Source organism: Scyliorhinus torazame, chromosome 3, assembly GCF_047496885.1.
Source record: "Scyliorhinus torazame isolate Kashiwa2021f chromosome 3, sScyTor2.1, whole genome shotgun sequence".
In the NCBI taxonomy this organism is placed as follows: domain Eukaryota; kingdom Metazoa; phylum Chordata; class Chondrichthyes; order Carcharhiniformes; family Scyliorhinidae; genus Scyliorhinus; species Scyliorhinus torazame.
Window position 1 is genome coordinate 356,352,981 of NC_092709.1, and position 27,395 is coordinate 356,380,375.

At 60.9% G+C, this 27,395-nt stretch overlaps 1 protein-coding gene across 3 annotated transcripts in view; it reads left to right on the forward strand.

Moving 5' to 3' along the window:
• The window catches only part of LOC140409358 (uncharacterized protein C2orf81 homolog), a 78,667-nt gene that overhangs the window by 14,136 nt on the left and 37,136 nt on the right, over positions 1 to 27,395 (forward strand). For all 3 annotated transcript variants that reach the window (XM_072497789.1, XM_072497788.1, XM_072497790.1), the window contains exon 2: positions 11,255 to 11,482. In XM_072497789.1, coding sequence (XP_072353890.1) covers positions 11,261 to 11,482 — 222 coding nt within the window. In that variant the 5' untranslated portion in view covers positions 11,255 to 11,260. The remainder of the gene's footprint in view (positions 1 to 11,254; positions 11,483 to 27,395) is intronic.

The window sequence follows — 27,395 nt, forward strand, 5'->3', positions numbered from 1 at the left end:
TCCTGTCTATGCCTCTCATAATTTTGTAGACCTCTATCAGGACTCCCCTCAGAATCCGTCTTTCCAGTGAAAACAATCCTGGTTTATTCAACTTCTCCTCATAGCCAACACCCTCGAGGCCAGGCAACATCCTGGTGAACCTTCTTTGCAATCTCTCCACGTCCTTCTGATGATGTGGTGACCAGAACTGCACGCAATACTACAATTTATACAGCTGCAACATGATCTCCCAACGCCTGGACTCAATGCCCCGGCTGATGAAGGCAAGAATGCCATATGTCTTCTTAATCACCTTGGCCACCTGTGTTGCCACTTTTAGGGAACTGTGGACCTGCACGCCCAGATCCCTCTGTATGTTAATGTTCCGAAGGGTTCTGCCATTCACAGTATAATTCATATCTAGATTTGATCCTCAAAAATGCATCACCTCGCATTTGTCCGGATTAAACTCCATCTGCCATTTCTGTGCCCAAGTCTCCAATCTATCTATCTCCTGTTGTGTCCTCTGACAATCCTCGGCACTATCAGCAACTCCGCCAATCTTCATGTCACCTGTAAACTTAATAATCAGAGCACCCACATTTTCTTCCAAATCATTTATATATACTACAATCAACAGAGGTCCCAGCACTGATCCCTGCGGAACACCACTAGCTACAGATCTCCATTCTGAAAAACACCCTTCCACTGCTACTCTCTCTATTCTATAACCAAGCCAGTTCTTTATCCATCAAGTCAGCCCACCCTGAATCCCATGTGATTTTAGTTTTTGTACCAGTCTGCCATGTGGGACCTTGTCCAACACCTTACTAAAGTCCATATAAACTACATCCACATCCATTCCCTAATCAACTTTCTTTGTCACTTATTCAAAAAACTCAATCAAGTTGGTGAGACATGACCTTCCCTGTACAAAACCAATCTGCCTGTCACTAACTAGTCCATTTTCCTCCAAATATGCACACATCCTGTCCCTCAGTTTCTTTTCCAAAAGCTTCCCCACTACTGATGTCAGGCTCACCAGCTATAATTTGTTGGATTATCCCTGCTTCGTTTCTTAAACAAGGGAATAACATTGGCTATTCTCCAGTCCTCTGGAAACTCGCCTGTGGTCAAAGTGAAGATATCTGTTAAGGCCCCAGCTATTTCTCCCCTTGCCTCCTGCAGTAACCTGGGATAGATCCCATCCGGCCCCGGGGACTTTAAAAAAATTATTGTCACAAGTAGATTTACATTAACACTGCAATGAAGTTACTGTGTACACGGAGGGGGAATTCAGAATGTCCAATTCACCTAACAGCACGTCTTTCGGGACTTGTGGGAGGAAACCGGAGCACCCGGAGGAAACCCACGCAGACACGGGGAGAGCGTGCAGACTCCGCAGACAGTGACCCAAGTGGGAATCGAACTCGGGTCCCTGACGCTGTGAAGCAACAGTTCTAACGACTGTGTGACCGTGCTTGTCTACCTTAATGCAATTTAAGATATTCAACACTTCCTTCTTTGATATCTTGACGTTCTCAAGAGAATTCACACACCCACCCCTGACCTCAACATCCGCCATGTCCTTCTCCCTGGTGAATACCGATACAAAGTACTCATTAAGGATTTCACCCTCTTCCTGTGGTTCCACGCACAACGTCTCCCCATTGTCCTTGAGTGGGCCTACTCTTTCTCTTGCTCCTAATATATGCATAAAAGCTTTGGGATTCGCCTTGACCATGCTTTCTAAAGACATTTCATGGCCCCTTTTAGCCCTCCTAATTCCACGTTTGGGGAGGTGCTGCCGTAGTCGTCTGCAAATTTACTGATTAGTAAGTTTGCAGACGACACAAAGGTTGGTGGAATTGCGGATAGCGATGAGGACTGTCGGAGGATACAGCAGGATTTAGATTGTTTGGAGACTTGGGCAGAGAGATGGCAGATGGAGTTTAATCCGGACAAATGTGAGGTAATGCATTTTGGAAGGTCTAATACAGGTAGGGAATATACAGTGAATGGTAGAACCCTCAAGAGTGTTGAAAGTCAGAGAGATCTAGGAGTACAGGTCCACAGGTCACTGAAAGGGGCAACACAGGTGGAGAAGGTAGTCAAGAAGGCATACGGCATGCTTGCCTTCATTGGCCGGGGCATTGAGTATAAGAATTGGCAAGTCATGTTGCAGCTGTATAGAACCTTAGTTAGGCCACACTTGGAGTATAGTGTTCAATTCTGGTCGTCACACTACCAGAAGGATGTGGAGGCTTTAGAGAGGGTGCAGAAGAGATTTACCAGAATGTTACCTGGTATGGAGGGCATTAGCTATGAGGAGCGGTTGAATAAACTCTGTTTGTTCTCACTAGAACGACGGAGGTTGAGGGGCGACCTGATAGAGGTCTACAAAATTATGAGGGGCATAGACAGAGTGGATAGTCAGAGGCTTTTCCCCGGGGTAGAGGGGTCAATTACTAGGGGGCACAGGTTTAAGGTGCGAGGGGCAATGTTTAGAGGAGATGTACGAGGCAAGTTTTTTACACAGAGGGTAGTGGGTGCCTGGAACTCGCTACCGGAGGAGGTGGTGGAAGCAGGGACGATAGGGACATTTAAGGGGCATCTTGACAAATACATGAATAGGATGGGAATAGAGGGATACGGATCCAGGAAGTGTCGAAGATTGTAGTTTAGTCGGTCAGCATGGTCGGCACGGGCTTGGAGGGCCGAAGGGCCTGTCCCTGTGCTGTACATTTCTTTGTTCTTTGTAGTGGTATTGTCACTGGACTAGCAATCCACAGACCCAGAGTACTCTGCCTCCCAGGTTCGAATCCCACCACCGCAGATGGTGAAATTTGAATTCAGTAAGAATCTGGAATGAAAAGTCTAACGATGACCCTGAAACCATCGTCGATTGTTGTAAAAACCCATCTGGTTCACTACTGTCCTTTAGAGAAGGAAATCTGCCGTCCTTACCCGGTCTGGCCTACATGTGACTCCAGACCCACAGTGGTTAACTCTGAGCTGCCCATCGAGGCCAATTAGGGATGGGCACTAAATGCTGGCACAAATAAATCCCATGAACAAATAAGTTCCTTCCTACTTTCACTGAACCCTTCAAGGGCTTCGTCAGTTTTTAGATGCCGAGACCTGTTGCATGCTTCCTGTTTCCTTTTGACTAAGCTGACAATTTCCCTCGTCATCCATGGATCCCGAATCCTTCATTTTTGCGGGATTTTGTCTGTCCTGCACTTCAATCAACCGGCCTTTAAAAGCCTCCCACATGTCAGAAGTGGATTTACCCTCAAATAGCCGCTCCCAATCCACATTCCCTATCAATATGACTGTTCTGTGGTTCCCTCTAGTGGTAAGAAGCATTATCATTAACTTGTTAACTCTTTACATCCCAGCCAATATACATAGCAATATACTCATGTCCTTTAGGGAGGGAAATCTGCTGTCCTTGCCTGGTATGTGATAGCACACTGGGCTAGCACACTGTTTTAGCACACTGGGCTAAATCGCTGGCTTTTAAAGCAGACCAAGGCAGGCCAGCAGCACGGTTCAATTCCCGTACCAGCCTCCCCGAACAGGCGCCGGAATGTGGCGACTAGGGGCTTTTCACAGTAATTTCATTGAAGCCTACTTGTGACAATCAGCGATTTTCATTTCATTTTCATTCATCTTACATTCCCCAGTTCCTGTCAAATTTGGATGTAATTGGCCCTGGCCCAATAAAGCACCCTCACTCACGGGCCACTCTTGTCCTTATCCATGACTATTCAAAACCTTATCGAATTATGGTCACTAAGCCTAAAATTCTCCCCCACATCAATCACCTGGCCTGGCCCATTCCCCAATACCAAGTCTAGTATGGCCCCCCCTCCCTGGTAGGATTGTCAACGTACTCAATCAAAAAGCCCTCCTGGACACATTAACAAATTGTTCTCCATCCGAGCCCCTGGCTGTAAGGGATTCCCAGTCGCCGTACAGGAACTCTCCTCCATCCTCATCCATTCCATGTCTGCTTATTTCAGCCATCCCATCACTCTTTCCACCGTGGCTGCCCAGTGGTCGGTTTTAGGGCCTGGTCCCCGTGTTTCTTCTTCTCTGCAGGATTTGTTTGGGGATCCTTGGGTTCTTTACCCCCCCACCCCCCACACACACAGACGGCACAATCATGTTGCTGACCGTGTTGAAGAAGACCTGGGGGATGGAGATGGGTATGGTTCTGAAGAGAAACGAGGGCAAAACGTTCATCTTGATCGTCTGCACCCTCCCCGCTCGGGAGAACGGGAGTGTAAATCAACCTCTACACGTCCTTTTTGACTTCCTCCGCCAGACTGGCCAGGTTCCACTGTGGATCCGTGTCCAGTCGTGGGCAATCTGGATTCCCAGAAATCGGAATTTGTATTGGGCTGGTTTGAATGGTAGTCCCTCCAGCTCCGCCCCTCCCCCTCGCGGTTTCACCGGGAAGACTCCACGCGTGCTCAGGTTGAGTTTGTGGCCGGCGAAGGCTCCAAGCAATTTCAGAAGCTCCATGTTCTCTTCCATGCTGCTTTGCGGATCCGAGATGTAGAGGAGCAGGTCATCCACACGGAGCGAGACTCTGTGCTCTCTGTCTCCTCTTCAGCAGCACCTTCCCAACATCTCATCTCTGCTACCTCAAAGGATAAGGACAGCAGATGCATGGGAAGTCCACCCCTGCGAGTTACTCTCTGGGCCAAACACTGGGTGGGATTCTCGGATCCTGAGGCAAAGTGTGGACGTCGTCGTAAACGGCGTCGCATTTCTCGACGGCGTCAACATGGCCTCAGGAGCAACAATTCTGACCCCTACAGGGGGGGCAACATGGCACTGGAGTGACCAATGCTGCTCCAGCTGCCGATTCCCGGCGTCAGATGGGCGCTGCAGGTCTGCGCATGCGCAGTGGGGCCATTGCCAACCCCCGCATGCACAGTGGGGCCATTGCCAACCCGCGCATGCGCAGTGGGGCCATTGCCAACCCCCGCATGCGCAGTGGGGCCATTGCCAACCCGCGCATGCACAGTGGGGCCATTGCCAACCCCCGCATGCGCAGTGGGGCCATTGCCAACCCGCGCATGCTCAGTGGGGCCATTGCCAACCCCCGCATGCACAGTGGGGCCATTGCCAACCCGCGCATGCACAGTGGGGCCATTGCCAACCCCCGCATGCGCAGTGGGGCCATTGCCAACCCCCGCATGCGCAGTGGGGCCATTGCCAACCCGCGCATGCACAGTGGGGCCATTGCCAACCCCCGCATGCGCAGTGGGGCCATTGCCAACCCCCGCATGCTCAGTGGGGCCATTGCCAACCCGCGCATGCGCAGTGGGGCCATTGCCAACCCCCGCATGCTCAGTGGGGCCATTGCCAACCCGCGCATGCACAGTGGGGCCATTGCCAACCCCCGCATGCGCAGTGGGGCCATTGCCAACCCGCGCATGCTCAGTGGGGCCATTGCCAACCCCCGCATGCGCAGTGGGGCCATTGCCAACCCCCGCATGCTCAGTGGGGCCATTGCCAACCCCCGCATGCGCAGTGGGGCCATTGCCAACCCCCGCATGCGCAGTGGGGCCATTGCCAACCCCCGCATGCTCAGTGGGGCCATTGCCAACCCCCGCATGCGCAGTGGGGCCATTGCCAACCCCCGCATGCACAGTGGGGCCATTGCCAACCCCCGCATGCGCAGTGGGGCCATTGCCAACCTGCGCATGCACAGTGGGGCCATTGCCAACCCCCGCATGCGCAGTGGGGCCATTGCCAACCCCCGCATGCGCAGTGGGGCCATTGCGAACCCCCGCATGCTCAGTGGGGCCATTGCCAACCCGCGCATGCACAGTGGGGCCATTGCCAACCCCCGCATGTGCAGTGGGGCCATTGCCAACCCCCGCATGCACAGTGGGGCCATTGCCAACCCCCGCATGCACAGTGGGGCCATTGCCAACCCCCGCATGCACAGTGGGGCCATTGCCAACCTGCGCATGTGCAGTGGGGCCATTGCCAACCCCCGCATGCGCAGTGGGGCCATTGCCAACCCCCGCATGCACAGTGGGGCCATTGCCAACCTGCGCATGCACAGTGGGGCCATTGCCAACCCGCGCATGCTCAGTGGGGCCATTGCCAACCCCCGCATGCTCAGTGGGGCCATTGCCAACCCCCGCATGCTCAGTGGGGCCATTGCCAACCCCCGCATGCACAGTGGGGCCATTGCCAACCTCCGCATGCACAGTGGGGCCATTGCCAACCCCCGCATGCACAGTGGGGCCATTGCCAACCCGCGCATGCGCAGTGGGGCCATTGCCAACCCCCGCATGCTCAGGGGGGCCATTGCCAACCCCCGCATGCACAGTGGGGCCATTGCCAACCCGCGCATGCGCAGTGGGGCCATTGCCAACCCCCGCATGCTCAGGGGGGCCATTGCCAACCCCCGCATGCGCAGTGGGGCCATTGCCAACCCCCGCATGCACAGTGGGGCCATTGCCAACCCCCGCATGCTCAGTGGGGCCATTGCCAACCCGCGCATGCTCAGTGGGGCCATTGCCAACCCCCGCATGCACAGTGGGGCCATTGCCAACCCCCGCATGCTCAGTGGGGCCATTGCCAACCCCCGCATGCTCAGTGGGGCCATTGCCAACCCCCGCATGCGCAGTGGGGCCATTGCCAACCCCCGCATGCTCAGTGGGGCCATTGCCAACCCCCGCATGCACAGTGGGGCCATTGCCAACCCCCGCATGCTCAGTGGGGCCATTGCCAACCCCCGCATGCTCAGTGGGGCCATTGCCAACCCGCGCATGCTCAGTGGGGCCATTGCCAACCCCCGCATGCACAGTGGGGCCATTGCCAACCCCCGCATGCTCAGTGGGGCCATTGCCAACCCCCGCATGCTCAGTGGGGTCATTGCCAACCCGCGCATGTGCAGTGGGGCCATTGCCAACCCCCGCATGCTCAGTGGGGCCATTGCCAACCCCCGCATGCACAGTGGGGCCATTGCCAACCCCCGCATGCTCAGTGGGGCCATTGCCAACCCCCGCATGCTCAGTGGGGTCATTGCCAACCCGCGCATGTGCAGTGGGGCCATTGCCAACCCCCGCATGCTCAGTGGGGCCATTGCCAACCCGCGCATGCACAGTGGGGCCATTGCCAACCCCCGCATGCTCAGTGGGGCCATTGCCAACCCCCGCATGCTCAGTGGGGTCATTGCCAACCCGCGCATGTGCAGTGGGGCCATTGCCAACCCGCGCATGCTCAGTGGGGCCATTGCCAACCTGCGCATGCGCAGTGGGGTCATTGCCAACCCGCGCATGCGCAGTGGGGTCATTGCCAACCCGCGCATGTGCAGTGGGGCCATTGCCAACCTGCGCATGTGCAGTGGGGCCATTGCCAACCCCCGCATGCGCAGTGGGGCCATTGCCAACCCCCGCATGCGCAGTGGGGCCATTGCCAACCCCCGCATGCTCAGTGGGGCCATTGCCAACCCCCGCATGCGCAGTGGGGCCATTGCCAACCCCCGCATGCTCAGTGGGGTCATTGCCAACCCCCGCATGCTCAGTGGGGCCATTGCCAACCCCCGCATGCTCAGTGGGGTCATTGCCAACCCCCGCATGCTCAGTGGGGCCATTGCCAACCCCCGCATGCACAGTGGGGCCATTGCCAACCCGCGCATGCACAGTGGGGCCATTGCCAACCCGCGCATGCTCAGTGGGGCCATTGCCAACCCGCGCATGCTCAGTGGGGCCATTGCCAACCCCCGCATGCACAGTGGGGCCATTGCCAACCCCCGCATGCTCAGTGGGGTCCCGCCGGGTAAGAGCAGGTGTGCATCCCGCCGGCGGGACTCGGATATTTTAGCGTGGCTGCTCGGCCCACCCGGGTCCGAGAAGCGCCGGGGGGGGGGGGGGGGGGGCCGGAGAGCGGCCCCCCGACCTGCGCCACGCTGACCGCGCTGGCGCCAATGGCGCTGATTCTCCTCTCTGCGGCGGCGTGGCGCGATTCGCACCGGTGCCGGTGATTCTCCGGCCCGGACCCGGGGAGGGAGAATCCCGCCCACTGTCGCTGGGTCAAAATCCTGCAACTCCCTCCCTAACAGCACAGGGGATGTGCCTACACCACAGGGACTGCAGCGGCTCAAGAAGGCAGCTCACCCCCACCTTCTGAAGGGCAACTAGGGATGGGCAATAAATGCTGGGCCTGACCAGCGAGGCTCACATCCTGTAAAATGATAAATCTCAAGAGTATTGACAGTCAAAGAGATCGAGGAGTACAGGTCCACAGGTCATTGAAAGGGGCAACACAGGTGGAGAAGGTAGTCAAGAAGGCATACGGCATGCTTGCCTTCATTGGCCGGGGCATTGAGTATAAGAATTGGCAAGTCATGTTGCAGCTGTACAGAACCTTAGTTAGGCCACACTTGGAGTATAGTGTTCAATTCTGGTCGCCACACTACCAGAAGGATGTGGAGACTTTAGAGAGGGTGCAGAAGAGATTTACCAGAATGTTGCCTGGTATGGAGGGCATTAGCTATGAGGAGCGGTTGAATAAACTCGGTTTGTTCTCACTGGAACGAAGGAGGTTGAGGGGCGACCTGATAGAGGTCGACAAAATTATGAGGGGCATAGACAGAGTGGATAGTCAGAGGCTTTTGCCCGGGGGAGAGGGGTCAATTACTAGGCGGCATAGGTTTAAGGTGAGAGGGGCAAGGTTTAGAGTAGATGTACGAGGCAAGTTTTTTACACAGAGGGCAGTGGGTGCCTGGAACCCGCTACCGGAGGAGGTGGTGGAAGCAGGGACGATAGGGACATTTAAGGGGCATCTTGACAAATACATGAATAGGATGGGAATAGAGGGATACGGACCCAGGAAGTGTAGAAGATTGTAGTTTAGTCGGGCAGCATGATGGGCACGGGCTTGGAGGGCCGAAGGGCCTGTTCCTGTGCTGTACATTTCTTTGTTCTTTGTTCAAAACCACAAGTTCCATTAGCTGAGCAATGTGTGAGTGTGTGTCTGTGAGTGTGTGTCTGTGAGTGTCTGTGAATGTGTGTGTGTGTCTGTGAGTGTGTGTGTCTGTCAGTGTGTCTGTCAGTGTGTCTGTGAGTGTGTGTGAGTGTGTGTCTGTGAGTGTGTGTGTGTGTGTCTGTGAGTGTGTGTGTGTGTCTGTGAGTGTGTGTGTGTCTGTGAGTGTGTGTGTGTGTCTGTGAGTGTGTGTGTCTGTGAGTGTGTGTGTCTGTGAGTGTGTGTGTGAGTGTCTGTGAGTGTGTCTGTGAGTGTGTGTGTGAGTGTCTGTGAGTGTGTGTGTGAGTGTGTGTGTGAGTGTGTGTCTGTGAGTATCTGTGTGTGTCTGTGAGTGTCTGTGAGTGTGTGTGTCTGTGAGGGTGTCTGTGAGGGTGTCTGTGAGTGTGTGTCTCTCTGAGTGTGTGTCTGTGAGTGTGTGTCTGTGAGTGTGTGTCTGTGAGTGTGTCTCTGTGAGTGTGTGTCTCTGTGAGTGTGAGTCTCTGTGAGGGTCTGTGAGGGTGTGTCTGAGTATGTGTGAGGGTGTCTGTGAGGGTGTGTCTGTGAGGGTGTGTCTGTGAGTATGTGTGTGAGGGTGTCTGTGAGGGTGTCTGTGAGTGGGTGTGTCTGTGAGTGTGTGTCTCTGTGAGGGGCTGTGAGGGTGTCTGTGAGTGTGTGTCTGTGAGTATGTGTGTGAGGGTGGCTGTGAGGGTGTCTGTGAGTGTGTGTGTCTGAGTGTGTCAGTGTCTGTGAGGGTGACTGTGAGTGTGTGTGTCTGTGAGTGTATGTCTGTGAGTGTGTGTCTGTGAGTATGTGTGTGAGGGTGTCTGTGAGTGTTTGTATCTGTGAATGTGTGTCTGTGATTGTGTCTGTGAGTGTGTGTCTCTGTGAGTGTTTGTGAGTGTCTGTGAGTGTGTGTGTCTGTGAGTGTGTGTGTCTGTGAGTGTGTGTCTCTGTGAGTGTGTGTGAGTGTGTGTGAGTGTCTGTGAGGGTGCCTGAGTGTGTGTGTCTCTGTGAGTGTGTGTCTGTGAGTATGTGTGTGAGGGTGTCTGTGAGGGTGCCTGTGAGTGTGTGTGTCTCTGTGAGGGGCTGTGAGGGTGTCTGTGAGTGTGTGTCTGTGAGTATGTGTGTGAGGGTGGCTGTGAGGGTGTCTGTGAGTGTGTGTGTCTGAGTGTGTCAGTGTCTGTGAGGGTGTGTGAGTGTCTGTGAGGGTGACTGTGAGTGTGTGTGTCTGTGTGTGTCTGTGAGTGTGTGTGTCTCTGTGAGTGTGTGTCTGTGAGTATGTGTGTGAGGGTGTCTGTGAGTGTGTGTCTGTGAATGTGTGTCTGTGATTGTGTCTGTGAGTGTGTGTCTCTGTGAGTGTCTGTGAGTGTCTGTGAGTGCCTGTGAGGGTGTCTGTGAGGGTGTCTGTGAGGGTGTCTGTGAGGGTGTCTGTGAGGGTGTCTGTGAGTGTGTGTCTCTGTGAGTGTGTGTGAGTGTCTGTGAGGGTGCCTGAGTGTGTGTCTCTGTGAGTGTGTCTCTGTGAGTGTGTCTCTGTGAGTGTGTCTCTGTGTGTGTGTCTCTGTGAGTGTGTGTCTGTGAGTATGTCTGTGAGTATGTCTGTGAGTATGTCTGTGAGGGTGTCTGTGTGGGTGTCTGTGAGGGTGCCTGTGAGTGTGTGTGTCTCCGAGTGTGTGTCTGTGAGGGTGTCTGTGAGTGTGTGTGTCTCTGTGAGTGTGTCTCTGTGAGTGTGTCTCTGTGAGTGTGTCTCTGTGAGTGTGTGCGTGAGGGTGTCTGTGAGTGTGTGTGTCTCTGTGAGTGTGTCTCTGTGAGTGTGTCTCTGTGAGTGTGTCTCTGTGAGTGCGTCTCTGTGAGTGTGTGTCTGTGAGTATGTGTGTGAGGGTGTCTGTGAGGGTGTCTGTGAGTATGTGTGTCTCTGTGAGTGTGTGTCTGTGAGTATGTGTGTGAGGGTGTCTGTGAGTGTGTGTGTCTGTGAGTGTGTGTGTCTGTGAGTGTGTGTGTCTCTGTGAGTGTGTCTCTGTGAGTGTGTCTCTGTGAGTGTGTGTCTGTGAGTGTGTGTGTCTCTGTGAGTGTGTGTGTCTGTGAGTGTGTGTGTCTGTGAGTGTGTGTCTGTGAGTGTGTGTCTGTGAGTATGTGTCTGTGAGTGTGTGTCTGTGAGTGTGAATCTGTGAGTGTGTGTCTGTGAGTGTGTGTCTGTGAGTGTGTGTCTGTGAGTGTGTGTGTGGAGGATGAAGAGTTTGTAGATCTGATCTCTGTGATTTGTATCTTTTGAACACAGGGAACCATGTCACGCTCTGCAGCACAAAGGTCTCGGCAAGAAAAACCCCGCAATATTTCGGCAGCGGTGAGCAGCCCGCAGGTGGATATTGTACCCGGTCGATTCTCAGAAAATGACTGGCAGGTGATGGTGGCCAACGAAGACAACGAGATCCACATTGGGGACATCATCGATGACATTGTCAACCAAGCGTTGGATGCTTGTTACAGAGTTTACATCGAAAAACAGGTAACGGCGAGGAACTGTTCAACAGCACCATGAGAGATAGAGCGAGTGAGAGTCATATTATGGTTTGGACACTCCCTGTGTCTGACGGGAAGTGCGGGACTCTCCCTGTGTCTGACGGGGAGTGCGGGACTCTCCCTGTGTCTGACGGGGAGAGCGGGACGGTCCCTGTGTCTGACGGGGAGAGCGGGACGGTCCCTGTGTCTGACGGGGAGAGCGGGACGGTCCCTGTGTCTGACGGGGAGAGCGGGACGCTCCCTGTGTCTGACGTGGAGTGCGTGATGCTCCCTGTGTCTGACGGGGAGAGCGGGACGCTCCCTGTGTCTGACGGGGAGAGCGGGACGCTCCCTGTGTCTGACGGGAAGTGCAGGACTCTCCCTGTGTCTGACGGGGAGTGCGCGACGCTCCCTGTGTCTGACGGGGAGAGCGCGACGCTCCCTGTGTCTGACGGGGAGAGCGCGACGCTCCCTGTGTCTGACGGGGAGAGCGCGACGCTCCCTGTGTCTGACGGGGAGTGCGTGACGCTCCCTGTGTCTGACGGGGAGAGCGGGACGCTCCCTGTGTGATACGCAATCAATACTCTTGAGTCCACGTGGAGTCATATCGATTCAGCTTTAATCAGATAGAACTGTACCCAGCAGCGAAGTTACAGAAGAGAAGGCTGCTGGGACAACATTGGTTCTTAGCCCCGCCCTGAGAGGCGGGGTATATGTACATTGCCCAATGGTAGACCCCGCGGTCTAGCCAATGGTCATTCCTCTCTCTGGTACCGCAATGCCTGGTATTACCACATTCACCCCCTGTTAAAAAAGAGCCAGCGGGGTGATGGCCAGTATGACTGTCGCCTTTTCATGGTAGGACCAGGTTGCAGGTACCATGCTGTCGAGGGTTGCGGAGAAAGTTCTTGTGTTGTTTATTTTTTTCATGGTGCTGCAATCAGACGATCGGGCGGCCTGGTCGTCCTACTCGAGCGTCGAAGTTTCGGCGGCGATCCTGGTGAGGGCCCCGGCGGTAGTGACTCCGGGAACGTGGTGTCTTCCTCCCAGGCAGTTTCGTCACCCCTAGGCGGCGCTGTAAGGTCGAAGGATGGGCAGAAGGAAGGGGTGCCTGTAGGGGGCGTTGGTGCCTGCTCAGCTCTGGGTCGGGGTTCTGGCGGCAGTACTGACCCTCCGGTCAGGTACGGTGGGGGGGGAGGGGGGGGCAGTGGCTCGGGCGCGCGTGGGGCTCCGGCGGGCGCCAGGTCCCGAAGGGAGACCGTATCTTGGCGTCCGTCGGGGAACGCTACGTAGGTGTACTGGGGGTTGGCGTGCAGCAGGTGGACCCTCTCGACCAACGGGTCCGACTTGTGCGCCCTCACATGTTTCCGCAGCAGGACGGTTCCGGGTGTCGCTAGCCAGGTTGGGAGCGAGGTCCCAGAGGAGGACTTCCTGGGGCAAACAAGGAGACGTTCGTGAGGTGTCTGGTTCGTGGTAGTACATAGCAGTGACCGAATGGAGTGAAGGGCCACTGGGAGGACTTCTTGCCTGCGGGAGACTGGGAGATTCCTGGACCGAAGGGCCAGCAGGACGGTCTTCCAGACGGTTCCGTTCTCCCTTTCTACCTGCCCGTTTCCCCGGGGGTTATAGCTGGTCGTCCTGCTCGAGGCGATGCCTTTGCTAAGCAGGAACTGGCGCAGCTCATCACTCATAAAGGTAGAAATCTTCTAGCATCTCATCTGGGCTCTGCCGTCTCGTTGCCAGCAGGTGACGGGCGTAGACCTGGTTCAGTGGACGAATGTAGTGTCCTTCCAGCAGTTCCATGGCTTTATCATAGTTCGCCACCCCTTCGATCAGGGGGTAGATCGCCGGGCTGACCCGCGAGCGTAGGCGGTGCATTTTCTGCCTTTCCGTGGGGGTGTCGGCAGCCGTATGGAGGTAGCTCAGAAAACACGCCAGCCAATGCTTAAAAATCTCGGTGGAGTTTTCTGCGTGAGGGCTGAGCTGAAGGCACGCCGGCTTGATGCGGAGATTCATCCTTCAAATTACTTAACTGATTAAATTGATGCACAATCAATACTCTTGAGTCCACGTGGAGTCATATCGATTCAGCTTTAATCAGATAGAACTGTGCCCAGCAGCGAAGTTACCGAAGTGAAGGCTGCTGGGACGGCATTGGTTCTTATACCCTGCCTCTCAGGGCGGGGCTATGTACATTGCCCAATGGTAGACCCCGCGGTCTAGCCAATGGTCATTCCTCTCTCTGGTACCGCAATACCTGGTATTATCACACTGTCTGACGGAGAGTGCGGGACGCTCCCTGTGTCTGACGTGGAGAGCGAGACTCTCCCTGTGTCTGACGGGGAGAGCGAGTCTCTCCCTGTGTCTGACGTGGAGAGCGGGACGCTCCCTGTGTCTGACGGGGAGAGCGAGACTCTCCCTGTGTCTGACGGGGAGAGCGAGACTCCCCCTGTGTCTGACTGGGAGAGCGAGACTCTCCCTGTGTCTGACGGGGAGAGCGGGACACTCCCTGTGTCTGACGGGGAGAGCGAGACTCTCCCTCTGTCTGACGGGGAGAGCGAGACTCTCCCTGTGTCTGACGGGGATAGTGGGACACTCCCTGTGTCTGACGGGGAGAGCGGGACACTCCCTGTGTCTGACGGGGAGAGCGGGACACTCCCTGTGTCTGACGGGGAGTGCAGGACGCTCCCTGTGTCTGACGGGGAGTGCGGGACGCTCCCTGTGTCTGACGGGGAGAGCGGGACTCTCGCTGTGTCTGACGGGGAGAGCGAGACTCTCCCTGTGCCTGACGGGGAGTGCGGGACTCTCCCTGTGTCTGACGGGTAGAGCGGGACGCTCCCTGTGTCTGACGGGGAGTGCGGGACTCTCCCTGTGTCTGACGGGGAGAGCGGGACTCTCCCTGTGTCTGACGGGGAGAGCGGGACTCTCCCTGTGTCTGACGGGGAGAGCGGGACTCTCCCTGTGTCTGACGGGGAGAGCGGGACTCTCCCTGTGTCTGACGGGGAGAGCGGGACTCTCCCTGTGTCTGACGGGGAGAGCGGGACTCTCCCTGTGTCTGACGGGGAGAGCGGGCCTCTCCCTGTGTCTGACGGGGAGTGCGGGACGCTCCCTGTGTCTGACGGGGAGAGCGAGACTCTCCCTGTGTCTGACGGGGAGTGCGGGACACTCACTGTGTCTGACGGGGAGTGCGGGACGCTCCCTGTGTCTGACGGGGAGAGCGGGACACTCCCTGTGTCTGACGGGGAGAGCGGGACACTCCCTGTGTCTGACGGGGAGTGCAGGACGCTCCCTGTGTCTGACGGGGAGAGCGGGACACTCCCTGTGTCTGACGGGGAGAGCGGGACTCTCGCTGTGTCTGACGGGGAGAGCGAGACTCTCCCTGTGCCTGACGGGGAGTGCGGGACTCTCCCTGTGTCTGACGGGTAGAGCGGGACGCTCCCTGTGTCTGACGGGGAGTGCGGGACTCTCCCTGTGTCTGACGGGGAGAGCGGGACTCTCCCTGTGTCTGACGGGGAGAGCGGGACTCTCCCTGTGTCTGACGGGGAGAGCGGGACTCTCCCTGTGTCTGACGGGGAGAGCGGGACTCTCCCTGTGTCTGACGGGGAGAGCGGGACTCTCCCTGTGTCTGACGGGGAGAGCGGGACTCTCCCTGTGTCTGACGGGGAGAGCGGGACTCTCCCTGTGTCTGACGGGGAGAGCGGGCCTCTCCCTGTGTCTGACGGGGAGTGCGGGACGCTCCCTGTGTCTGACGGGGAGAGCGAGACTCTCCCTGTGTCTGACGGGGAGTGCGGGACACTCACTGTGTCTGACGGGGAGTGCGGGACGCTCCCTGTGTCTGACGGGGACTGCGGGACGCTCCCTGTGTCTGACGGGGAGATCGGGACTCTCCCTGTGTCTGACGGGGAGTGCGGGACGCTCCCTGTGTCTGACGGGGAGAGCGAGACTCTCCCTGTGTCTGACGCTGAGTGCAGGACGCTCCCTGTGTCTGACGGGGACACCGGGACACTCCCTGTGTCTGACGGGGAGTGCGAGACGCTCCCTGTGTCTGACGGGGAGAGCGGGACGCCCCCTGTGTCTGACGGGGAGAGCAGGACGCTCCCTGTGTCTGACGGGGAGAGCAGGACACTCCCTGTGTCTGACGGGGAGAGCGGGACTCTCCCTGTGTCTGACGGGGAGAGCGGGACACTCCCTGTGTCTGACGGGGAGAGCGGGACACTCCCTGTGTCTGACGGGGAGAGCGAGACTCTCCCTGTGTCTGACGGGGAGAGCGAGACTCTCCCTGTGTCTGACGGGGAGTGCGGGACACTCCCTGTGTCTGACGGGGAGAGCGGGACACTCCCTGTGTCTGACGGGGAGTGCGGGACGCTTCCTGTGTCTGACGGGGAGAGCGGGACGCTCCCTGTGTCTGACGGGGAGAGCGGGACACTCCCTGTGTCTGACGGGGAGAGCGGGACACTCCCTGTGTCTGACGGGGAGAGCGGGATGCTCCCTGTGTCTGACTGGGAGAGCGGGACACTCCCTGTGTCTGACGGGGAGAGCGGGACACTCCCTGTGTCTGACGGGGAGAGCGAGACTCTCCCTGTGTCTGACGGGGAGTGCGGGACACTCCCTGTGTCTGACGGGGAGAGCAGGACGCTCCCTGTGTCTGACGGGGAGAGCGGGACGCCCCCTGTGTCTGACGGGGAGAGCAGGACGCTCCCTGTGTCTGACGGGGAGAGCAAGACGCTCCCTGTGTCTGACGGGTGGAGCGGGACACTCCCTGTGTCTGACGGGGAGAGCGGGACGCCCCCTGTGTCTGACGGGGAGAGCAGGACGCCCCCTGTGTCTGACGGGGAGAGCAGGACACTCCCTGTGTCTGACGGGGAGAGCGGGACTCTCCCTGTGTCTGACGGGGAGAGCGGGACACTCCCTGTGTCTGACGGGGAGAGCGGGACACTCCCTGTGTCTGACGGGGAGAGCGAGACTCTCCCTGTGTCTGACGGGGAGTGCGGGACGCTTCCTGTGTCTGACTGGGAGAGCAGGACGCTCCCTGTGTCTGACGGGGAGAGCGGGACACTCCCTGTGTCTGACGGGGAGTGCGGGACGCTTCCTGTGTCTGACTGGGAGAGCGGGACACTCCCTGTGTCTGACGTGGAGAGCGGGACACTCCCTGTGTCTGACTGGGAGAGCGGGACACTCCCTGTGTCTGACTGGGAGAGCGGGACACTCCCTGTGTCTGACGGGGAGAGCGGGACACTCCCTGTGTCTGACGGCGAGAGCAGGACGCTCCCTGTGTCTGACGGGGAGAGCGGGACGCCCCCTGTGTCTGACGGGGAGAGCAGGACGCTCCCTGTGTCTGACGGGGAGAGCGGGACGCTCCCTGTGTCTGACGGGGAGAGCGGGACTCTCCCTGTGTCTGACGGGGAGAGCGGGACACTCCCTGTGTCTGACGGGGAGAGCGGGACACTCCCTGTGTCTGACGGGGAGAGCGGGACACTCCCTGTGTCTGACGGGGAGAGCGAGACTCTCCCTGTGTCTGACGGGGAGAGCGAGACTCTCCCTGTGTCTGACGGGGAGTGCGGGACACTCCCTGTGTCTGACGGGGAGAGCGGGACACTCCCTGTGTCTGACGGGGAGAGCGGGACGCCCCCTGTGTCTGACGGGGAGAGCAGGACGCTCCCTGTGTCTGACGGGGAGAGCAGGACACTCCCTGTGTCTGACGGGGAGAGCGGGACTCTCCCTGTGTCTGACGGGGAGAGCGGGACACTCCCTGTGTCTGACGGGGAGAGCGGGACACTCCCTGTGTCTGACGGGGAGAGCGAGACACTCCCTGTGTCTGACGGGGAGAGCGAGACTCTCCCTGTGTCTGACGGGGAGTGCGGGACACTCCCTGTGTCTGACGGGGAGAGCGGGACACTCCCTGTGTCTGACGGGGAGAGCGGGACACTCCCTGTGTCTGACGGGGAGAGCGAGACTCTCCCTGTGTCTGACGGGGAGAGCGAGACTCTCCCTGTGTCTGACGGGGAGTGCGGGACACTGCCTGTGTCTGACGGGGAGAGCGGGACACTCCCTGTGTCTGACGGGGAGTGCGGGACGCTTCCTGTGTCTGACGGGGTGAGCGGGACGCTCCCTGTGTCTGACGGGGAGAGCGGGACACTCCCTGTGTCTGACGGGGAGAGCGGGACACTCCCTGTGTCTGACGGGGAGAGCGGGACGCTCCCTGTGTCTGACGGGGAGAGCGGGACGCTCCCTGTGTCTGACAGGGAGAGCGGGACACTCCCTGTGTCTGACGGGGAGAGCGAGACTCTCCCTGTGTCTGACGGGGAGAGCGAGACTCTCCCTGTGTCTGATGGGGAGTGCGGGACACTCCCTGTGTCTGACGGGGAGAGCAGGACGCTCCATGTGTCTGACGGGGAGAGCGGGACGCCCCCTGTGTCTGACGGGGAGAGCAGGACGCTCCCTGTGTCTGACGGGGAGAGCGGGACTCTCCCTGTGTCTGACGGGGAGAGCGGGACACTCCCTGTGTCTGACGGGGAGAGCGGGACACTCCCTGTGTCTGACGGGGAGAGCGAGACTCTCCCTGTGTCTGACGGGGAGAGCGAGACTCTCCCTGTGTCTGACGGGGAGTGCGGGACACTCCCTGTGTCTGACGGGGAGAGCGGGACACTCCCTGTGTCTGACGGGGAGAGCGGGACGCCCCCTGTGTCTGACGGGGAGAGCAGGACGCTCCCTGTGTCTGAAGGGGAGAGCAGGACACTCCCTGTGTCTGACGGGGAGAGCGGGACTCTCCCTGTGTCTGACGGGGAGAGCGGGACACTCCCTGTGTCTGACGGGGAGAGCGGGACACTCCCTGTGTCTGACGGGGAGAGCGAGACTCTCCCTGTGTCTGACGGGGAGAGCGAGACTCTCCCTGTGTCTGACGGGGAGTGCGGGACACTCCCTGTGTCTGACGGGGAGAGCGGGACACTCCCTGTGTCTGACGGGGAGAGCGGGACGCCCCCTGTGTCTGACGGGGAGAGCAGGACGCCTCCTGTGTCTGACGGGGAGAGCAGGACACTCCCTGTGTCTGACTGGGAGAGCGGGACTCTCCCTGTGTCTGACGGGGAGAGCGGGACACTCGCTGTGTCTGACGGGGAGAGCGGGACACTCCCTGTGTCTGACGGGGAGAGCGAGACTCTCCCTGTGTCTGACGGGGAGTGCGGGACACTCCCTGTGTCTGACGGGGAGAGCGGGACACTCCCTGTGTCTGACGGGGAGTGCGGGACGCTTCCTGGGTCTGACGGGGAGAGCGGGACACTCCCTGTGTCTGACGGGGAGAGCAGGACACTCCCTGTGTCTGACGGGGAGAGCGGGACACTCCCTGTGTCTGACGGGGCGAGCGGGACACTCCCTGTGTCTGACGGGGAGAGCGGGACGCTCCCTGTGTCTGACGGGGAGAGCGGGACGCTCCCTGTGTCTGACGGGGAGAGCAGGACGCTCCCTGTGTCTGACGGGGAGAGCGAGACGCTCCCTGTGTCTGACGGGGAGAGCTGAACGCTCCCTCTGTCTGACGGGGAGAGCGAGACGCTCCCTGTGTCTGACGGGGAGAGCGAGAAGCTCCCTGTGTCTGACGGGGAGAGCGGGACGCTCCCTGTGTCTGACGGGGAGAGCGAGAAGCTCCCTGTGTCTGACGTGGAGTGCGGGACGCTCCCTGTGTCTGACGGGGAGAGCAGGACGCTCCCTGTGTCTGACGGGGAGAGCGGGACGCCCCCTGTGTCTGACGGGGAGAGCAGGACGCTCCCTGTGTCTGACGGGGAGAGCAAGACGCTCCCTGTGTCTGACGGGGAGAGCGGGACACTCCCTGTGTCTGACGGGGAGAGCGGGACGCCCCCTGTGTCTGACGGGGAGAGCAGGACGCCCCCTGTGTCTGACGGGGAGAGCAGGACACTCCCTGTGTCTGACGGGGAGAGCAGGACACTCCCTGTGTCTGACGGGGAGAGCGGGACTCTCCCTGTGTCTGACGGGGAGAGCGGGACACTCCCTGTGTCTGACGGGGAGAGCGGGACACTCCCTGTGTCTGACGGGGAGAGCGAGACTCTCCCTGTGTCTGGCGGGGAGTGCGGGACACTCCCTGTGTCTGACGGGGAGAGCGGGACACTCCCTGTGTCTGACGGGGAGTGCGGGACGCTTCCTGTGTCTGACTGGGAGAGCGGGACGCTCCCTGTGTCTGACTGGGAGAGCGGGACACTCCCTGTGTCTGACTGGGAGAGCGGGACACTCCCTGTGTCTGACGGGGAGAGCGGGACACTCCCTGTGTCTGACGGGGAGAGCGGGACACTCCCTGTGTCTGACGGGGAGAGCGGGACGCCCCCTGTGTCTGACGGGGAGAGCAGGACGCTCCCTGTGTCTGACGGGGAGAGCAGGACACTCCCTGTGTCTGACGGGGAGAGCGGGACTCTCCCTGTGTCTGACGGGGAGAGCGGGACACTCCCTGTGTCTGACGAGGAGAGCGGGACACTCCCTGTGTCTGACGGGGAGAGCGAGACACTCCCTGTGGTCTGACGGGGAGAGCGAGACTCTCCCTGTGTCTGACGGGGAGTGCGGGACACTCCCTGTGTCTGACGGGGAGAGCGGGACACTCCCTGTGTCTGACGGGGAGAGCGGGACACTCCCTGTGTCTGACGGGGAGAGCGAGACTCTCCCTGTGTCTGACGGGGAGAGCGAGACTCTCCCTGTGTCTGACGGGGAGTGCGGGACACTGCCTGTGTCTGACGGGGAGAGCGGGACACTCCCTGTGTCTGACGGGGAGTGCGGGACGCTTCCTGTGTCTGACGGGGAGAGCGGGACGCTCCCTGTGTCTGACGGGGAGAGCGGGACACTCCCTGTGTCTGACGGGGAGAGCGGGACACTCCCTGTGTCTGACGGGGAGAGCGGGACACTCCCTGTGTCTGACGGGGAGAGCGGGACGCTCCCTGTGTCTGACAGGGAGAGCGGGACACTCCCTGTGTCTGACGGGGAGATCGAGACTCTCCCTGTGTCTGACGGGGAGAGCGAGACTCTCCCTGTGTCTGATGGGGAGTGCGGGACACTCCCTGTGTCTGACGGGGAGAGCAGGACGCTCCCTGTGTCTGACGGGGAGAGCGGGACGCCCCCTGTGTCTGACGGGGAGAGCAGGACGCTCCCTGTGTCTGACGGGGAGAGCAGGACACTCCCTGTGTCTGACGGGGAGAGCGGGACACTCCCTGTGTCTGACGGGGCGAGCGGGACACTCCCTGTGTCTGACGGGGCGAGCGGGACACTCCCTGTGTCTGACGGGGAGAGCGGGACGCTCCCTGTGTCTGACGGGGAGAGCGGGACGCTCCCTGTGTCTGACGGGGAGAGCAGGACGCTCCCTGTGTCTGACGGGGAGAGCGAGACGCTCCCTGTGTCTGACGGGGAGAGCTGAACGCTCCCTCTGTCTGACGGGGAGAGCGAGACGCTCCCTGTGTCTGACGGGGAGAGCGAGAAGCTCCCTGTGTCTGACGGGGAGAGCGGAACGCTCCCTGTGTCTGACGGGGAGAGCAGGACGCTCCCTGTGTCTGACGGGGAGAGCGGGACGCTCCCTGTGTCTGACGTGGAGTGCGGAACGCTCCCTGTGTCTGACGGGGAGAGCGGGACGCTCCCTGTGTCTGACGGGGAGAGAGGGACGCTCCCTGTGTCTGACGGGGAGAGCGGGACGCTCCCTGTGTCTGACGGGGAGAGCGGGACGCTCCCTGTGTCTGACGGGGAGAGCGGGACGCTCCCTGTGTCTGACGGGGAGAGCGGGACTCTCCCTGTGTCTGACGGGGAGAGCGGGACACTCCCTGTGTCTGACGGGGAGAGCGAGACTCTCCCTGTGTCTGACGGGGAGAGCGGGACGCTCCCTGTGTCTGACTGGGAGAGCGGGAAGCTCCCTGTGTCTGACGGGGAGTGCGGGACGCTCCCTGTGTCTGACGGGGAGAGCGGGACGCTCCCTGGGTCTGACTGGGAGAGCGGGACTCTCCCTGTGTCTGACGGGTAGTGCGGAACGCTCCTTGTGTCTGACGGGAGTGCGGGACTCTCCCTGTGTCTGACGGGGATGGCGGGACTCTCCCTGTGTCTGACGGGGAGTGCAGGACGCTCCCTGTGTCTGACGGGGAGAACCGAACTCTCCCTGTGTCTGACGGGGAGAGCGGGACACTCCCTGTGTCTGACGGGGAGAGCGGGACACTCCCTGTGTCTGACGGGGAGAGCGGGACGCTCCCTATGTCTGACGGGGAGAGCAGGACGCTCCCTGTGTCTGACGGGGAGAGCGAGACTCTCCCTGTGTCTGACAGGGAGAGCGGGACGCTCCCTGTGTCTGACGGGGAGAGCGAGATGCTCCCTGTGTCTGACGGGGAGAGCGGAACGCTCCCTGTGTCTGACGGGGAGTGCGGAACGCTCCCTGTGTCTGATGGGGTGTGCGGGACACTCTCTGTGTCTGACGGGGAGAGCGGGACGCTCCCTGTGTCTGACGGGGAGTGCGGGACGCTCCCTGTGTCTGACGGGGTGAGCGGGACACTCCCTGTGTCTGACGGGGAGAGCGGGACGCTCCCTGTGTCTGACGGGGAGAGCGGGACGCTCCCTGTGTCTGACGGGGAGAGCGGGACGCTCCCTGTGTCTGACGGGGAGAGCGGGACGCTCCCTGTGTCTGACGGGGAGAGCGGGACAATCCCTGTGTCTGACGGGGAGAGCGGGACACTCCCTGTGTTTGACGGGGAGAGCGGGACGCTCCCTGTGTCTGACGGGGAGAGCTGGACACTCCCTGTGTCTGACGGGGAGTGCAGGACTCTCCCTGTGTCTGACGGGGAGTGCGGGACTCTCCCTGTGTCTGACGGGGAGAGCGGGACGCTCCCTGTGTCTGACGGGGAGAGCGGGACGCTCCCTGTGCCTGACGGGGAGAGCGGGACGCTCCCTGTGTCTGACGGGGAGAGCGGGACGCTCCCTGTGTCTGACGGGGAGTGCAGGACTCTCCCTGTGTCTGACGGGGAATGCGGGACTCTCCCTGTGTCTGGCGGGGAGAGCGGGACTCTCCCTGGGTCTGAAGGGGAGTGCGGGACGCTCGCTGTTTCTGACGGGGAGAGCGGGACACTCCCTGTGTCTGACGGGGAGAGCGAGACTCTCCCTGTGTCTGACGGGGAGAGCGAGACTCTCCCTGTGTCTGACGGGGATTGCGGGACACTCCCTGTGTCTGACGGGGATTGCGGGACACTCCCTGTGTCTGACGGGGAGAGCGAGACACTCCCTGTATCTGACGGGGAGACCAGGACCCTCCCTGTGTCTGACGGGGAGAGCGAGACTCTCCCTGTGTCTGACGGGGAGTGCAGGACACTCCCTGTGTCTGACGGAGAGAGCGGGACGCTCCCTGTGTCTGACGGGGAGAGCGGGACGCTCCCTGTGTCTGACGGGGAGAGCGGGACGCTCCCTGTGTCTGACGGGGAGAGCGGGACGCTCCCTGTGTCTGACGGGGAGAGCGGGACACTCCCTGTGTCTGACGGGGAGAGCGGGACCCTCCCTGTGTCTGACGGGGAGAGCGGGACGCTCCCTGTGTCTGACGGGGAGAGCGGGACGCCCCCTGTGTCTGACGGGGAGAGCAGGACGCTCCCTGTGTCTGACTGGGAGAGCGAGACGCTCCCTGTGTCTGACGGGGAGAGCGGAACGCTCCCTGTGTCTGACGGGGAGAGCGAGACGCTCCCTGTGTCTGACGGGGAGAGCGGAACGCTCCCTGTGTCTGACGGGGAGAGCAGGACGCTCCCTGTGTCTGACGGGGAGAGCGGGACACTCCCTGTGTCTGACGGGGAGAGCGGGACGCTCCCTGTGTCTGACGGGGAGTGCGGAACGCTCCCTGTGTCTGACGGGGAGTGCGGAACGCTCCCTGTGTCTGACGGGGAGTGCGGAACGCTCCCTGTGTCTGACGGGGAGTGCGGAACGCTCCCTGTGTCTGACGGGGAGTGCGGAACGCTCCCTGTGTCTGACGGGGAGTGCGGGACGCTCCCTGTGTCTGACGGGGAGAGCGGGACGCTCCCTGTGTCTGACGTGGAGTGCGGGACGCTCCCTGTGTCTGACGGGGAGAGCGGGACACTCCCTGTGTCTGACGGGGAGAGCGGGACGCTCCCTGTGTCTGACGGGGAGAGCGGGACGCTCCCTGTGTCTGACGGGGAGAGCGGGACGCTCCCTGTGTCTGACGGGGAGAGCGGGATCTCCCTGTGTCTGACGGGGAGAGCGGGACACTCCCTGTGTCTGACGGGGAGAGCGAGACTCTCCCTGTGTCTGACTGGGAGAGCGGGACGCTCCCTGTGTCTGACGGGGAGAGCGGGACACTCCCTGTGTCTGACGGGGAGAGCGGGACCCTCCCTGTGTCTGACGGGGAGAGCGGGACGCTCCCTGTGTCTGACGGGGAGAGCGGGACGCCCCCTGTGTCTGACGGGGAGAGCAGGACGCTCCCTGTGTCTGACGGGGAGAGCGAGACGCTCCCTGTGTCTGACGGGGAGAGCGGAACGCTCCCTGTGTCTGACGGGGAGAGCGAGACGCTCCCTGTGTCTGACGGGGAGAGCGAGAAGCTCCCTGTGTCTGACGGGGAGAGCGGAACGCTCCCTGTGTCTGACGGGGAGAGCAGGACGCTCCCTGTGTCTGACGGGGAGAGCGGGACACTCCCTGTGTCTGACGGGGAGAGCGGGACGCTCCCTGTGTCTGACGGGGAGTGCGGAACGCTCCCTGTGTCTGACGGGGAGTGCGGAACGCTCCCTGTGTCTGACGGGGAGTGCAGGACACTCCCTGTGTCTGACGGGGAGAGCGGGACGCTCCCTGTGTCTGACGGGGAGAGCGGGACGCTCCTTGTGTCTGACGGGGAGAGCGGGACGCTCCCTGTGTCTGACGGGGAGAGCGGGACTCTCCCTGTGTCTGACGGGGAGAGCGGGACACTCCCTGTGTCTGACGGGGAGAGCGAGACTCTCCCTGTGTCTGACGGGTAGTGCGGAACGCTCCCTGTGTCTGACGGGAGTGCGGGACTCTCCCTGTGTCTGACGGGGAGAGCGGGACTCTCCCTGTGTCTGACGGGGAGTGCAGGACGCTCCCTGTGTCTGACTGGGAGAACCGAACTCTCCCTGTGTCTGACGGGGAGAGCGGGACACTCCCTGTGTCTGACGGGGAGAGCGGGACACTCCCTGTGTCTGACGGGGAGAGCGGGACGCTCCCTATGTCTGACGGGGAGAGCAGGACGCTCCCTGTGTCTGACGGGGAGAGCGAGACTCTCCCTGTGTCTGACAGGGAGAGCGGGACGCTCCCTGTGTCTGACGGGGAGAGCGAGACGCTCCCTGTGTCTGACGGGGAGAGCGGAACGCTCCCTGTGTCTGACGGGGAGAGCAGGTCGCTCCCTGTGTGTGACGGGGAGAGCGGGACACTCCCTCTGTCTGACGGGGAGAGCGAGAAGCTCCCTGTGTCTGACGGGGAGAGCGGAACGCTCCATGTGTCTGACGGGGAGAGCGGAACGCTCCCTGTGTCTGACGGGGAGAGCGGGACGCTCCCTGTGTCTGACGGGGAGAGCGGGACGCTCCCTGTGTCTGACGGGGAGAGGGGGACGCTCCCTGTGTCTGACGGGGTGAGCGGGACGCTCCCTGCGTCTGACGGGGAGAGCGGGACGCTCCCTGCGTCTGACGGGGAGAGCGGGACGCTCCCTGTGTCTGACGGGGAGAGCGGGACGCTCCCTGTGTCTGACGGGGAGAGCGGGACACCCCTGTGTCTGACGGGGAGTGCAGGACTCTCCCTGTGTGTGACGGGGAGTGCGGGACTCTCCCTGTGTCTGACGGGGAGAGCGGGACGCTCCGTGTCTGACGGGGAGAGCGGGACGCTCCCTGTGTCTGACGGGGAGGGCGGGACGCTCCCTGTGTCTGACGGGGAGAGCGGGACGCTCCCTGTGTCTGACGGGGAGTGCAGGACTCTCCCTGTGTCTGACGGGGAATGCGGGACTCTCCCTGTATCTGACGGGGAGAGCAGGACCCTCCCTGTGTCTGACGGGGAGAGCGAGACTCTTCCTGTGTCTGACGGGGAGTGCAGGACTCTCCCTGTGTCTGACGGAGAGAGCGGGACGCTCCCTGTGTCTGACGGGGAGAGCGGGACGCTCCCTGTGTCTGACGGGGAGAGCGGGACGCTCCCTGTGTCTGACGGGGAGAGCGGGACGCTCCCTGTGTCTGACGGGGAGAGCGAGACACTCCCTGTGTCTGACGGGGAGAGAGGGACCCTCCCTGTGTCTGACGGGGAGAGCGGGACGCTCCCTGTGTCTGACGGGGAGAGCGGGACGCCCCCTGTGTCTGACAGGGAGAGCAGGACGCTCCCTGTGTCTGACGGGGAGAGCAGGACACTCCCTGTGTCTGACGGGGAGAGCAGGACACTCCCTGTGTCTGACGGGGAGAGCGGGACGCTCCCTGTGTCTGACGGGGAGAGCGAGACTCTCCCTGTGTCTGACGGGGAGAGCGAGACTCTCCCTGCGTCTGACGGGGAGAGCGGGACGCTCCCTGCGTCTGACGGGGAGAGCGGGACGCTCCCTGTGTCTGACGGGGAGAGCGGGACGCTCCCTGTGTCTGACGGGGAGAGCGGGACACCCCCTGTGTCTGACGGGGAGAGCGGGACGCTCCCTGTGTCTGACGGGGAGAGCGGGACACCCCCTGTGTCTGACGGGGAGTGCAGGACTCTCCCTGTGTGTGACGGGGAGTGCGGGACTCTCCCTGTGTCTGACGGGGAGAGCGGGACGCTCCCTGTGTCTGACGGGGAGAGCGGGACGCTCCCTGTGTCTGACGGGGTGAGCGAGACGCTCCCTGTGTCTGACGGGGAGAGCGGGACGCTCCCTGTGTCTGACGGGGAGAGCGATACGCTCCCTGTGTCTGACGGGGAGAGCGAGACGCTCCCTGTGTCTGACGGGGAGAGCGAGAAGCTCCCTGTGTCTGATGGGGAGAGCGGAACGCCCCCTGTGTCTGACGGGGAGAGCGGAACGCTCCCTGTGTCTGACGGGGAGAGCGGGACGCTCCCTGTGTCTGACGGGGAGAGCGGGACACTCCCTGTGTCTGACGGGGAGAGCGGGACACTCCCTGTGTCTGACGGGGAGAGCGGGACACTCCCTGTGTCTGACGGGGAGAGCGAGACTCTCCCTGTGTCTGACGGGGAGTGCGGGACACTCCCTGTGTCTGACGGGGAGAGCGGGACACTCCCTGTGTCTGACGGGGAGTGCGGGACGCTTCCTGTGTCTGACGGGGAGAGCGGGACACTCCCTGTGTCTGACGGGGAGAGCGGGACACTCCCTGTGTCTGACGGGGAGAGCGGGACACTCCCTGTGTCTGACGGGGAAAGCGGGACACTCCCTGTGTCTGACGGGGAGAGCGGGACACTCCCTGTGTCTGACGGGGAGAGCGGGACGCTCCCTGTGTCTGACGGGGAGAGCGAGACGCTCCCTGTGTCTGACGGGGAGAGCGAGAAGCTCCCTGTGTCTGACGGGGAGAGCGGAACGCTCCCTGTGTCTGACGGGGAGAGCGGAACGCTCCCTGTGTCTGACGGGGAGAGCAGGACGCTCCCTGTGTCTGACGGGGAGAGCGGGACACTCCCTGTGTCTGACGGGGAGAGCGGGACGCTCCCTGTGTCTGACGGGGAGGGCGGAACGCTCCCTGTGTCTGACGGGGAGAGCGAGATGCTCCCTGTGTCTGACGGGGAGAGCGAGAAGCTCCCTGTGTCTGACGGGGAGAGCGGAACGCTCCCTGTGTCTGACGGGGAGAGCAGGACGCTCCCTGTGTCTGACGGGGAGAGCGGGACGCTCCCTGTGTCTGATGGGGAGAGCGGGACGCTCCGTGTGTCTGACGGGGAGTGCGGAACGCTCCCTGTGTCTGACGGGGAGTGCGGAACGCTCCCTGTGTCTGACGGGGAGTGCAGGACACTCCCTGTGT